This window comes from Panthera tigris, chromosome C1, assembly GCF_018350195.1.
Source record: "Panthera tigris isolate Pti1 chromosome C1, P.tigris_Pti1_mat1.1, whole genome shotgun sequence".
NCBI lineage: Eukaryota > Metazoa > Chordata > Mammalia > Carnivora > Felidae > Panthera > Panthera tigris.
Genome location: NC_056667.1, coordinates 25,358,231 through 25,372,802, shown reverse-complemented (window position 1 = coordinate 25,372,802; position 14,572 = coordinate 25,358,231). Strand labels below are relative to the sequence as shown.

Below are 14,572 nucleotides of genomic sequence, written 5' to 3'. Positions count from 1 at the left end.
TACCCTGTGCTAAGCAATGATGAAGAGATCCATGGATACAAGAAAAGACAAGGTCCCTGAAGCTTCTAGTCAGGGTGAGGGAGACGTGACATTTATTGAGTATCTATTACATGCACGTCACTGTGCTACGAGTTTCCTCACAGCAGCTCTTCAGAGGAGGTATCATTGCCCTCACTTTGCAAATAAGAAAACTAAGAAAAAAAAGAAAGAAAACTAAGGCTTTTAGGATTAAAAAGTGATTGGCACCATTAGGAATGGAAACCTACTTTTCTCTGATGCCCAGCCAATGTAAAGTGCAAATCAAGGCTGACCTTGGGATAAGAAGCAAAGTGAGTGGAGAGAGCATCACTTGGGCATAATGGCATTTCCCTTCTGTGATATCACCAGGGTGCAGGGTTTGGTCACCTGCTCAGCAGTCAGAAATGTGGCCCAGGAGAGGCACTTCGCCCATTACATATTACGAAGTTCTTGCCAAGGAAACCACTCATGGTAACAGCAGCTACAGGCCATAGAGTAGCTGTTGCCAGTTTACTGTGTGCACCAGCCACTGTTCCAAGTGACACAAAGTCCTTTCTGTTGTAACTTAATGACAATCCTGTGACATAGGTGCTGTAATTGGCTCCATTTTACAGATGAGGGAAACTGGGGTTTGAAAGGGTTTAGAACATGCCCAGAGTCACACAGGAAGTGAAAGCATTGGGATTGTGAGCCAGGCAGTCAGCGCCAGAGCCCCCCAACTCTGAACCCAGACACTGTTGCATTCAGGCCTGTTTGTCACCCTCTCCCCAAAATGCCTTTGCTTAGACACTGCAGATCCCTCCCCTCCACCTCTTTCTCTGGCTCCCATAACAAGCTAGTCGCTTGAAGCTGCATGACTGTTTCCTGAAAGATGTGAAAGAAGAGAATGGTTGTCAACTGACCAGGCTGTATTTATGCTCCAGCCCTGCATCTGCAGGTGAAGTCGCCTTGTTGAGAGTGTCAGGTGCCCCAGCCCCTCATGATTGGTTCCCCATGGAATGCTAATCACAATCACTTTGGTTGAGGGCAGAGGGCAGAGTCTGAGGGTGGGCACCTAGTAGGGCCACCCAACCCCATGGAATGTATATTTGTAAAGAGTTTGGCATGGTGCCTGGCACAGAGTGGGGACTCAGTGCATGCTAGTCCCCTTCCTTCCTCCTTTCTCTTCAGTCTTGGGAGAGTTGATTGGACAATGATAGAGGGAGATTTGAGGCATAGTGTAAGAAATGGTCACACTGCTCTTGGAGCAGACTGCTTTTGCTGCATGACCTTGCTAAGGGAACTGACCTGCGAAGGGCATGCTCAAGGTCAAAAGTCATAATTTGGGTTTGTGGACCATTGGGCGGTGCCAGGATGCTGAGCCACCCTTTCTGCACTTACACATGTTCTCAGTTTTGCCCAAGTCTGCAGTTGTGTAAAGAGATAACCTGTAGATTCCTTTGGATTCTCAAAGGCATTTATGACTTGGGAATGGTTAAAAAAGCTGCTGCTCTAAGGGAACATCCAAACACTGACATGGCCCCATATTCTCCTCCATGCTGTCCTAACCTTCTATCTGGTCTCATTGTCACAGCACAGTGTGGGGGGGCAGTGGAAGAGATGGAAGGGGTGATCCTGAGCCCCGGCTTCCCAGGCAACTACCCCAGCAACATGGACTGCTCTTGGAAAATAGCGCTGCCTGTGGGCTTTGGTAAGTCTCCATGCCCAGGCCCCAGTGCGTAAAGTAACCATTCCCTGCAACCGTTCAGCATAACCTTGGCCAAGACAGTATAGCACTCTGCCTCTCTATTTCCTCATCTGTTTGACCTCTCGTACGATTGTGAACATCAGTTAAGAATGGTAGAAATGAATACTTTGGGCACATAAAACATAGAGAAAATAATCTTAGGGATGGCCATTATCATTATTATTTGAGTAGTAAGCTGAAATTCAGGACTGTGGAATGAGAAATTACTCAGGGATGGTTGAAAAAGAAAAAAATCTTTTACAGAGACTGGACCTCAAGTTGTGCTTTTAACTTCAATATCCCATTTCTCATCCTAATTAAATTATATAGCCAAGGTCAATACGATATAGAGTTTGCATTCTTTATACGCACATTCTGGCTGGTCTTAAAGATTGGGAGATTTTGTGTGTGTGTGGAGATGGAGTATGCCAGGCACGGGGGTTGACGGGGTGTGGAGGACATCGGTCTGGGTACAAAATTTAATTCCTGATGATTCATTCCTGACTGGGAATATAATTTAACCCCAACATCTCTGTTGGAGAGGTAAATGATTTGTGTTGACGTGGAACTAATGGATCATCTTGCCTGAGTCACTGCCCTGCTCCTAGGGGACAAAATGTCCTGAGGGGATTGCTCCTGCATCTGCCTGCGCTCTCCCACTCTGTGACCTCAGGAATCAAGGCCACCTCTTTGCGTCCTTTACTATTCAGCCTAGAGTAGGTCTTAATGATGGAGAAGGGGCTTTCAGGAGAAAGGGATCCAGTTGACCTACTTCAAATCTGTTCTCAGAGGAGGAAAGGGGTTGGTGAACCTTCAGAGGATGGAGTCTTGTATTTAGAACCATCTTCTGGAGGAACCTGGGGACGGGTGATCAGGGTACAAAATGGTGAGGACTTAAGCAGCCTTGGGAAACTCCAGATTTTAGACAATGAGGGAAGAGGAGCTAGGAGACCTTATAGCTCTGCATCCAGACATGGGCCACGAGAATCTCAGATGATAGAAGGATGGAGGGAGTGCAGCATCCAAAGGAAAATGGAAGTTTAAATGAGAGGTACGTCATTTTTCTCTGTAAGTCCTGATGTTCAGCCACCAGAGCTCTCCATCTCAAAGGCCTGGGTGCTTATTCAGCCTCTGCTTATAAGCCCCCTGCGGGGTCCAATCACAGAAGACCTTGCTTTCAAGTGAAGGTTGGACTCCAGCGCCCACCCTAATATGGCACCTGGTTTCATTGTGTAAAGAGCCTCTGAATTTACAAGCTTCTACCACTAGATGGCAGTGGTCATGCCCAGTTCTTTCCAAGCCCATTCAATTCAGAAATCCTGGAATCCTTGAAGAGCCCCTTCAATGGACATGCTGCCCACAGTGTTGGGATGATGGATGGGATGCAGACGACATGTCCAAAAGTGATCATTGTCAAACTCCATATTTTGAAAACAATCTACATGTTCATTATTAGAGCAGTGAATAATGTAGTTGGATAATTCATAAAATGGAATTAATTAATATGTAGTTAAAACCAATGAACTTTATATATCAACAAGGATAGACGTTGAAAAACACAATATAAGCAAAAAAAGTTTACAAAACTATACGTACAGTATAACAACATTTATGTAAATGTTCAAGACAAATAAATCAGACATATATTTAAGAATCTAAAAACATGAACTGAAAGATATCTTTCCAATTCATGAGAGTGACCTTCTATTTTTTTTAATTATTATTTATTTATTTATTTATTTAATATATGAAATTTACTGTCAAATTGGTTTCCATACAACACCCAGTGCTCATCCCAAAAGGTGCCCTCCTCAATACCCATCACCCACCCTCCCCTCCCTCCCACCCCCCATCAACCCTCAGTTCGTTCTCAGTTTTTAACAGTCTCTTATGCTTTGGCTCTCTCCCACTCTATCCTCTTTTTTTTTTTTTTTTTCCTTCCCCTCCCCCATGGGTTTCTGTTACGTTTCTCAGGATCCACATAAGAGTGAAACCATATGGTATCTGTCTTTCTCTGTATGGCTTATTTCACTTAGCACCACACTCTCCAGTTCCATCCACATTGCTACAAAAGGCCATATTTCATTTTTTCTCATTGCCACGTAGTATTCCATTGTGTATATAAACCACAATTTCTTTATCCATTCATCAGTTGATGGACATTTAGGCTCTTTCCATAATTTGGCTATTGTTGAGAGTGCTGCTATAAACATTGGGGTACAAGTGCCCCTATGCATCAGTACTCCTGTATCCCTTGGATAAATTCCTAGCAGTGCTATTGCTGGGTCATAGGGTAGGTCTATTTTTAATTTTCTGAGGAACCTCCACACTGCTTTCCAGAGCGGCTGCACCAATTTGCATTCCCACCAACAGTGCAAGAGGGTTCCCGTTTCTCCACATCCTCTCCAGCATCTATAGTCTCCTGATTTCTTCATTTTGGCCAGAGAGTGACCTTCTATTAAGGGAAGAAAGAGAATGGGAGAGAGCAGGAGACATGAAGGGTCCTCAATGTTATAAGTCAAGTCTTTATTCTATTTAAATCATTAGATGCAAAAAAAAAAAAAATCACATATGTGTGTCCATTCTACAAAACTTAGAAAGTACAGAAAAGAACATTTTAAAGATTAGAATCCATCTGTAACCCCACCATGCAGAGATAATCGCTAACAGCTTAGTCCTCGCCATTAGAATGTAACCGCTGTGAAGACAAGGACCTGGTAGTTCTTGTTTATCCCTGTGCAGTGCCTAGTGCAGCCCTGATGTATGGCAGATGCTCAGTAAATATTATTAGTGAATCAGTGAACATTCTTCCAGTTTTTTAATACCACAATTAGAATTACATAATGCGTGCTACTTTGCAGTCCGATTTTCACAATTAACATAGTGGACATTTTCCTATTTGCTTAGTAAATATATGGCTTCAATATCATTTTTAATGGTAATCTAATTTTGAGAAATCTCACCAGTAAACAAATGTCAATCTTCCCACCTCCATTCTGCAGAGTATATTAATATGTAAGTCAAGCGCTTAATCAGATCCATTTAACCTGTCAGGTGGTTAGGAGATCTTGATTAATCCAGTAAGATCCCTGGGTATAAACTTCACTGATAATGTATTCTTCTAATTTCTGAATTATCCTAAGTGTTTGAGAAGATACCAGTATGATGGAGTTCATGTCTTTTGATTGGATATAGTTATTTTTAAGTGGTGGCATTTTTAAGTAAAAAGTTTATTTTAGCAAAGCTATCTTTATACTAATAGTAGGCTTATGAACCACAAGTCAATTAGCCCTGAGCTTTGTTTTCAATAAAATGGACTAGGGATAGAGCTCTGGAATGACCAGTGCCCTTTATTCTGAGTGAATAATATATTTTTAAGTTGAATCCTGCCTCAAGACAAAAGACTGGAATGGACAGTAACTCCCAGAGTTGTGTTCTGGGAATCTTGGTTGGGTGGGAAGCCGGTAGTAGGGACGCATGAGGTCTGGCAGGACAAGCTTCCATGAGACCGCATGTTTGAAGCAGGACTCTATTGCTTTGGACACTGTCTGCCTCTGTCTTGCTCCCAGGAGCTCACATCCAGTTCCTGAACTTCTCCACTGAGCCCAACCACGACTTCATAGAAATCCGGAATGGCCCCTACGAGACCAGCCGCATGATGGGCAGATTCAGTGGAAGCGAGCTTCCAGGCTCCCTGCTCTCCACGTCCCATGAGACCACTGTGTATTTCCACAGCGACCACTCCCAGAACCGGCCAGGATTCAAGCTGGAGTATCAAGGTAAAGACAGGGAGTGCCCGTTTGCTCCTGTCCAACCCCTTCTCTTACCCATAGCCACCATCTTCCCAGCCTTCCACGTAGGGGAAAAAAAGAACACAAGAAGGGCTGAGGGATGGGGGGGTGGGAGGGCAGGCCTATCTATGAAGGCTTCCTTTTGATGGCATGTCTCTGTGGCCCCATGAAGATATCTAATCTTCTTTGGCAAGCCTCTTCCAGGGCTACAGGCCCAATGGCCAACAGTTTTCCCTGAGCTTTCCCATCGGGCATCCCTGAGCGTCCAGCCAGCCACTTCCCCTCAGCCTTGGTAGGCTTACTTAGTCCCTCTGGGTCCTCTCCTGTGTGTCAAGCCCAATTGCCTCAGCAAAGCTCCTATCACATGACAGAGGATTCTGGTAACAACCCTAGAGCACCCACTGAGCCTTCACAATGAGACAAGCCCGTTGACTCCTACTGAGGGTTTCTTGACCATGCTCACTGGGGCTCTACCTTGCCGAGGTGAAATCCTGTTATAGGCCCCACCCGTCCTGGTATGCTTTTCCTGGAACAAGCCCCCTCCTCTCCAACCCAGGCTTTCCTGAGTGAGGGGCCCTTACCTGTGGCTGTGCGGACTGCGCTCAATCTGTGTAGCTATACACAGCAGCCTTAAATGGGCCCAACTTCTCCCTCAGATGCTGCCCTAGTGTGACTGGATGAACCATTTGTTCTAACCTCTTTTTCCAGATTCTTTGGACTTTTTTTTCATAATTGTGGACTTTGTTCCAATCTTATACATGCTTATAAAAAAATTAAAACATTACAGATGTTTTTGTGAGTACATCACTGAAGGACAAAATTCTCCCATAATCGCATCTCCAACCCCACCATGCAGAGATACCAACGAAAGCCCCATTTTTTTCTGTACATATATTGATGTAACTATATCATTATATTATATCCAAAATTGTATCATACTATAAGTACTGTTTTGCAATTTTCTTTTTTAAAGTTGATTTTTAATTATATAAGCAGTTCACAAACACACTCACCTTGTTAAAAAGAAAGAGGGAGGGAGGAAGGATGAAAGGAAGGAAGGAGGAAATTAAAGCCTTATGGGTAGGTCCAAGCCTTCCTTGTCTACAGCCTCCAACTCCAGGCCCATTCCCCAGAAGTAATCACTGTTGTTTTAATATGATCTTTCTGGATCTTTTTCCATGTGTTGACATGGAAACATATAACATATGTTATATGTACCTGTGAAAATATGTAATGTTTTGTGAGTTCTTTGGTTGTGTTTCCTATATAAATATATAGAATGGTCTATATACATAACACTCTGATATTAGACTTTTTCATCCCTTGTGAGAGATGAATACTGACCATGGATTCAGGCTTGTCATTTAGGGAAAGGGGTATTCTACAAAGGTGGGCACAGTTGGGTCGGTTACACAGGCACTGCCTCCTTAGAAGGAACGCCAGGGAGTGTGGCTGGGCTTGCCACCACCTGGGACACCTCGGGAGGAGGAGCTGGGCCTCTCACACCCATGAAGTGGCAGGGAGATGCTGTGTTTCTCACCCAGAGAGTGCTGGCCTCCTTGGTAGGAGCAAAGCTGCCCCACCCCAGGAAGCTGTGTGTGAGCTCATCACAGAGGCTGGCCCTAACCAAGAGCACATGTACCTGTCAAGGGCACACGGCTTCAGTGGGGGCGTGAGCTGTCAAATGGGTCATGACACATCAGACGGCCACATTCTGTCATATGATCAGCGCTACCCTCTGGGACACACGCGTGCCTCTCTCAGGTTTCCCCTGTGTCTTCCTTTGCCAGGGCTGCCGTAACAAAGTACCACAGACTGGGAGGTGGGAGTGGGGGACTTCAACAACAGACATTTATTCCCTCACAGCTCTGGAGACTGACAAGTCCCGAGATCAAGGTGTCGGCAGGATTGATTCCTTCTGAGGGCTGTGAGGGCGAATCTGTTCCAGGCCTCTGTCCTTGCCTCTGGTGGTTTGCTGGCAATCTGGAATTCCTTGGCTTGTAAAAATATCACCCCCATCTCTGGCTTCACATCCCTATATGTCTCCAAATTTCCCTGTTGTATAAGGACACCAGTTATATTGGACTAGAGCCCACCCTAATGACCTCATTTTAATTTGGGTAAAGATAGGCAAAGACCCTCTCTCCAAATAAGGTCGCGTTCTGAGGTGTTAGAGGTTAGGACTTCAACATATGAATTTGGGCAGGGGGCACAATTCAACCCATAACACCTCTGACAGGCCCAAGTGCTCTCCCTGAGGCTTCTCCTGTTGGATAAATGCAAGTACTGATGACACTACCATTGTGACAGGGACGGCTCCCCTGGGGCCTGCCATACACGTTGTGCCTTCACCCCTGTGACAGACATAGCCCTGCCCACTGGGTCCACATGATGGCACCAGACACTCACTGAGTTCCCCATGTGATAAGCCCACTTGTCCCTATAAAAGTTGTGCCCCTGAGTCCCTCCGACTTCATTGACGTCTCCCCGTAGAAGAGACCTACTACTTCCACAGAGCCCTGGTCTCAAGCTCAGTCCCTCTCACTCCCACCTGAGCTTCTGAGACACAGGCCAACACTTGGCCAGCAGCCCTCTTGTGGCGTACACATCACTCACACTGGAGCTTCGTGTGTTCAGAAGCCCAGTCCACTGAGGATTTCCCCTTGTTGGGGGGAAGCAAGGCATAGGGCAGGGGGGTTCTAAGTATGCATTCAGAGGCCCAACACCTCCACCAGGAGTGGCTCCAACTGTGTGAGAGTCCCAAAGATGGTGGGCCTACCTCCTCCCATTTTACCTTCATGACTTGGTGGATGTTCCTCTTGAGACTTCCCTCAGGTCACAGGCCCACCTACTCCCTCAGTGCCTGCCTAAGCCCCACAGACCTAACGATGCCTCCTCTTATGACTAGACTTAACAAGGCCCACTGTTAGTGTCAGAGCAGCTGCTTCCCTTCAGATTTGACCTCGACTTTCATTAGGCTTCTCGTTTGTGATGGCCCCAACCACTCAGACTGGGTTGTCTCTAGTGCCAGAGACCCAGGTCCTCCCACCAAGGCCTCCTAATTTATGACAGGCCCAAATAGGGCCCACATTCTCCACCTATGCCCTCCTTAGCCCCATGGAGCTGTACCTTGTACACAGTCTCTGACCGCTCACCCCAGGTTTTTCCTTTATGAAAAGACCTGTTTCCAAAAGAGCCATCTGTCCCCACTGAGAGGCATTCTGTCAAGCAGGCCCCGGTCTTTGTGGTCCCATGACTTTCTTTGAAGAAATCCAACTCCTTACTCTTTCTCAAAATTCCTTCTGTTAGATACTCTGAACTTCCTAGGCTAGAGTTTTCCTTTCTCCTCTCAGGTAATATTCCCATAAAATTTTTACTAACAACATAAGCCACTCTTACTGGGTCTCTCAGTGTGACAAGCTAAGCTTATTTCATTAAAGCTTCTTGGGGCGCCTGGGTGGCTCAGTCAGCTAAGTGTCCGACTTCGGCTCAGGTCATGATCTCATGGCTCAGGAGCCCGTGTCGGGCTCTGTGCTGACAGCTCAGAGCCTGGAGCCTGCTTCAGATTCTGTGTCTCCCTCTTTCTCTGCCCCTCCCATGTGCGCTCCCTCCCTGTCTCTCAAAATAAATAAACTTTAAAAAGTTGTTTTAGAAACTGTATCTGTTCCCACCATAGTGTCTCCCTGTGGGGCAAACCCAGCTGCTCTCCCTGAGGAGTGCTTCTTTAGGAGAGCTAATCACTCTTTGGGTTCATTTCTGCCTATAGGCCCAACCTCTCTCTTTGAAGCTTCTTCTGCTAGAACAGGCTCTGAGATTTTTGAAAGCAGTCCAAGTACTCTCACTTAAGTGTCTCTCTTTCTGAAAAACCCAGCTCCTTCCACATGAGAAAGTTCCTATAAGAGACTCTCCCTCTGGCTGCTCCTAGCTTCTGATGTGAAGCCACTCTCTTCTGGCTCCTCACCATTGCTGGGTCCACAAGTTCCCACTGAGGCTTTTCTATAGAGACCCAGTCCATTCATTCAGTCACCTCACTGGGCAACAGGCTCCCTGCTTCTACTAACCTTCATTTGCCAAATTGCCCAGTACCCCTTGCTACTGTCAGGGCCACGTGTCTTCTTTGGCTGACCAGCCACCCCCTCCCACCACAGCCGCTCCATTTTTTGACACAGGCAATTACCTCAATGATTTCCCAGTGAAACCTGCCCGGTTCCTCCCACTGAGGCCTCCCTCAGGAAGATGTTGACTGGAAATACACAACATAGTCACCATCCCAGAAGGAGGGCTCTGAAAATGTCAGCTTCGTGATCATTGTTATTTATGTTGTTATTACATGTAATGAATTCATCCACTTCCATGGAGCATTCATTTGATCTCAACTCCCACTGAGAATTTCCACTGTGGAAAGCTCTGTCTACCCCACTGCCAGTTTCCTGTGTAGGGTGGGCCTGATTCCGGACACAACAGCTGTTCTTTTTCCTGTGGATCCAATTAATCAGAGTCTATGCTCTGTGCACATGCTCAGTAAACCCCTCTGCAACCCCTCCCTGTTGGGACAGGCCTCCAGTACTTCCATCAAGGTATCTCCTTTTGAGTTGGACTCACCTATTCTCAAGGAAGTTGCTTTCTTGCTCTTTGGAGGGACCTCTTTGTATTACAGTCACACATATTCCTTTTTATCTAACAATTCCCTCTGAAAAGCTTTTCTTCTAGTCACAAGATTGACTTACTCCTGCCAAGTTCCCTCCATCTTGAAAGGTTCTAGTTTCTCAGAGTCAGAAAGACCCCACTCAAGTCCTCCCCTGACTGCTTCCTTTGTTTGTGATCTAGAACATGGTTGTCAGGATTAAATGAGATGATCCACATGAAAGAACCAAGGTCAATGCCTGGCCCCAAGCAGGTACTCAATGAATAAGGGTTCAACCTAGCATTGTCTTCCCTAAACCTCTTTCTCCCATGGAGACAGTCATAACAGATAACATTTATTTAGCTCTTACTATGTGCCATACTGTACTATGCATATAATTTCCCACTTAATCCTCACAATAACCATTTTCTAAATAGGAAAACAGAGGCAGAGAAAAATTAAATGTCTTACCCAAAGCCAACAACTAGTAAATGACAAAGGTCCATCGGAGTCCAAGTCTTGGTGCTTCACCATTATGCTTACTTTCTGCTGCTCCTGTATTCTGGTTGAGGGGAAAATGTCCAAAGAGAATAAAGTAACCTTCTCTCCTGATCTTTTCCAGCCTATGAACTTCAAGAGTGCCCAGACCCAGAGCCCTTTGCCAATGGCATTGTGAGGGGAGCTGGCTACAATGTTGGACAATCAGTGACCTTCGAGTGCCTGCCAGGATATCAACTGATGGGCCACCCCGTCCTCACATGTCAACATGGCACCAACCGGAATTGGGACCACCCCCTACCCAGGTGTGAAGGTATGTCCCTCCTCATCCCTAGTGACTCCTCCTAAGGAGACTGATCAGAGTACTCCCATGCCCCATGGAAGCACCCATGCTGGGGAGTCCAGGAAAAACTTGTCCATCCTGTTTTCATATGGAAAGGACCCAGCCTGTCTGGGCAAAGAGTCCTAGGCACAGACCTCTGGGCCAACCTTGGGAGGACCTGGAGGAAATGTGGGCCACAGCCAAGGGAATACCTACTCAACCCTTGGGAAACCCAACCCATCAGAAGGGAAGACTCTGTAATCTTTATCTCTTTCCTGAGATCTACACTTGTATATCCAAAAACTTTTTAAAGAGCTTCACTTATCCAGAGGCACCTAAATCCTAATATATTAGAAATTAAAGGCATCGTTTTTCTGTCATTCAATGGAAATCCATCTAGTGAAGGGCACCTTTAGTCACCTGGTTACTTGGCCCCATTTGGGCCCCTCCCTCTCCCCCATGTGACTTATTCACCAAGTCTTGATAATTCTACATCCTGATTACCTTTCAAATGCATCCACTTCTCTCTATCTACTGCCTCTGCCTTAATCCAGGCCACCACTCTGATGAGGCTCCTCACTGGTCTCCCAGCCTTCAGTCTTGCCCTCCTCAATCCATTTTTCCGAGTGTAGCCAGTGTGCATCTTCAAAACCATCAACATACTCCAGACACTCCCCTGCTCAGAATCCAGCAAGGCATCCTCATCTCTCTTGGGGTAAATTCCTAACTCTTTTAGGTAACGCACCATGTCCCTCAGGGCCTGGTCCCTGCATACCCCCCAGGATTCTCCATGCTCGCAGATTTTATGTCTGAAGCTGAAATACTTGCAGTCATCCCAGTGTGCCCTGTTCTCTTGCCTCTGGTTCTTAGTACATGCTGTCCCTCCCTCATAGAACATCACTCTCCTCTCTTGCCTTGTCTACTTAGCCTTATCATCCCTCAGGTCTGAGTCTAAATGGAAATAATACCAAGAATCCTTGCCCACCATCACAAGACCAGAGGAGGGGTCCTCCAGTTGTTCCCGTGGCATTCCGTGTTGACAGCGTGTTCCACCCTATGCTGTAAACACCAATCTACTTAGCTGTATCCCAGTGGGCTGTGAGTGCTACAGAGCAAAACCATGTGCCACGGTAACCTTGCTCCCCTTCATTTCCCCAGGATGCGCCTGACACTGACACTGAGTGGATGTCCAGTATGTGTAGGAAAGGGGGTGTGTCTATGCATACCCCTTTCAGGATGCATGTGCATTCACAGGAACCGTATCTTCTGCCTAGAGGCATTGGGATTCTTTCTCTTCGCTTTGGTCTGCCCCCATCCAGATGTCTGCTTGTTGCCTCATGCCAGCCACATGTACTCATTAGTCTGGACCAGGGGGTGTTTGTATGTATGTTTGTTTGTTTGCCCTTTTTTCCCCTCCCTGGTGACTGAATCAGAACATTATGGAGACTTCATGGCCTCTTCATCCCCTTACCCAAAGCCTACATCGGAGTGAACCTAAAATTGGGTGTTACTTTCAAGGGACAGGAAAATAGGGATAGAAGATCATATCTATGCAGCAAATGCCTTCTCTGTGAGCTGAGTACCAAGCTGGATATTTTACTTGCCTCAGTTTATGGAACCACCACCACAGTCCTACATGGGGATACCCTTATTCCCATTTCACATTTGATGAAAGAGTCTAAACTAATGTCTAGGGCCATCCAGCCAATAAATGGTTTAGCCATGATTTGAACCCAACTTTGGTCTTCACTACAAGAATCCTCATCTCTTAGGTCAAGACCAAATGTACCACTCTAAGAATCTTGAAGCAAATAAAGAGAGAGAGAGAAATACTCCCATAATTTCCTAGTTCATCCCAGCAAAAGAACTACAGCCCTGACTCTGAATTCTTTCCTCCTCTCCATTCCTAGGAAGGGAGAGGGGAGAGCTCCAGTGGGTCCTTCCTGCTGGGCTGGTCTCATCCACAAGAAGAAGAGAGAGTCCAGGGGCTGAGGCTGGCCCCCAGAGGCATATGCTCTGAAGGTCAGGGGCCAGATGGGGAGTGGTGTGCTAGGACCAATGGGGAAAACCACACATGGTCATCTGCAGCCCCGTCACCTCTCCCCATGCCTCCTGACCTTCCTGAGCAGAACAATTTGTGCTGGGTGCCTACACTTTGTAAGGAAGTCATCTGAATTTTCAGGTGGGGGGTGATCTCCCACACTCATCTGTGTTTGTGTCCCTTCCCTGGCAGTCCCCTGTGGTGGGAACATCACCTCTTCCAATGGCACTGTGTACTCCCCGGGCTTCCCCAGTCCATACTCCAGCTCCCAGGACTGTGTCTGGCTGATCACCGTGCCCATTGGTCATGGCGTCCGCCTCAACCTCAGCCTGCTGCAGACAGAACCCTCCGGAGACTTCATCACTGTCTGGTAGGGCCAGCTGCCATGTCGACAGCCAATTAGAAAGGGGTTTTAATTGGGCTCTAAACTGGGGTTACTCATTTCTTTGTTTAGAAAACCAAGAGCTGCATGGTTTTAAGTGGTCGTCCACCTCCTGGCTTTCAAATAAACGTAGTAAATGAGGGCTCAGTTTCAAATTACCTTTTGTGACTCCTGGAAGGGAGAGGAATGGCAGGGCAGTGATTTCCAACCTGGAGTCCCACCTCGGGGTCAGAGGACAAGTGGGTGGGTGTGTGAATAGGAATGGTCATAGCTACACAAACTTTTCTCAGTTTTTCCAGAGTCCAAACCAAAATCCTACATTTACCTAACATAAGCTACCCAGACTAGCAACAGTTTGGGGGTAGAATTCTGTGAAGTCCCACTGATCATCTCCTGCTGAGCCAGTATTGTCCAACACAACATTCAGCAGTAATGGAAACATTCTGTATCTGTGCTGTTCAGTACCATAGCCACCAGCTACAGGTGGCCATTGAGTACTTGAATGTGTCTAGAGTGACTGAGGAACTGACTTTTAAACTTTATTTAATTTTAATTAAATGTAAACAGCCACATGTGGCTTACTGGTTACCAAATTGACGATTCCACACTGAGTGAGAGTTAGAATATCTTGAATGAATTTTAAAATGGGAAAATGAATTATTAATCAATAAGTGTAGTCTCCTAGGCAGTCCTTTCCAAACCACCGGATCTTTGGACAAATATATAATTTGAAAATTTTTTTGTTTGGGAGTTACTGCCATTCTGGGAATCAGCAGGGGATCGTGGGATTCTCTTGCCCAAATTCCCAGGGCTGGATAACCATAATCAGACTGCCCTGGATTAATTTCCAGTTTCCTTTCCAGGCTATGGCTAAGAACAGATAGGAGGGACTAGATACCTTTCTGGGAAGAAATCCTTTGCCTAGAAGGACAACTGGGGATATCTCTGCTTGGGGACAAGGAAGTGGGGCTGGCATAGATAGTAACATGAGCTTCCTGCAGCTCTTCCTCAGCCCCATCCTACTGCTGCTCAGTCTCAGAGAACCTGTGATAAGACCTGCATCCCTGCCCAGTGGCTCCAGTGGCTTCTTGGGTGAGACTGTTGCCCCCAAGCCCATTATGGAGGCTGGGCTGGTGAAGAATCAGGTGAATGAGGAGTCAGTGTGAGCCT

General features: G+C 46.4%; 1 protein-coding gene across 1 annotated transcript in view; it reads left to right on the top strand.

Moving 5' to 3' along the window:
* The window catches only part of CSMD2 (CUB and Sushi multiple domains 2), a 538,353-nt gene that overhangs the window by 429,136 nt on the left and 94,645 nt on the right, over positions 1-14,572 (top strand). Inside the window, 4 exon segments of the mRNA XM_042993830.1 lie at positions 1,592-1,708; positions 5,314-5,523; positions 10,782-10,970; positions 13,213-13,390. Of these exon segments, the coding sequence (XP_042849764.1) occupies positions 1,592-1,708; positions 5,314-5,523; positions 10,782-10,970; positions 13,213-13,390 (694 nt within the window).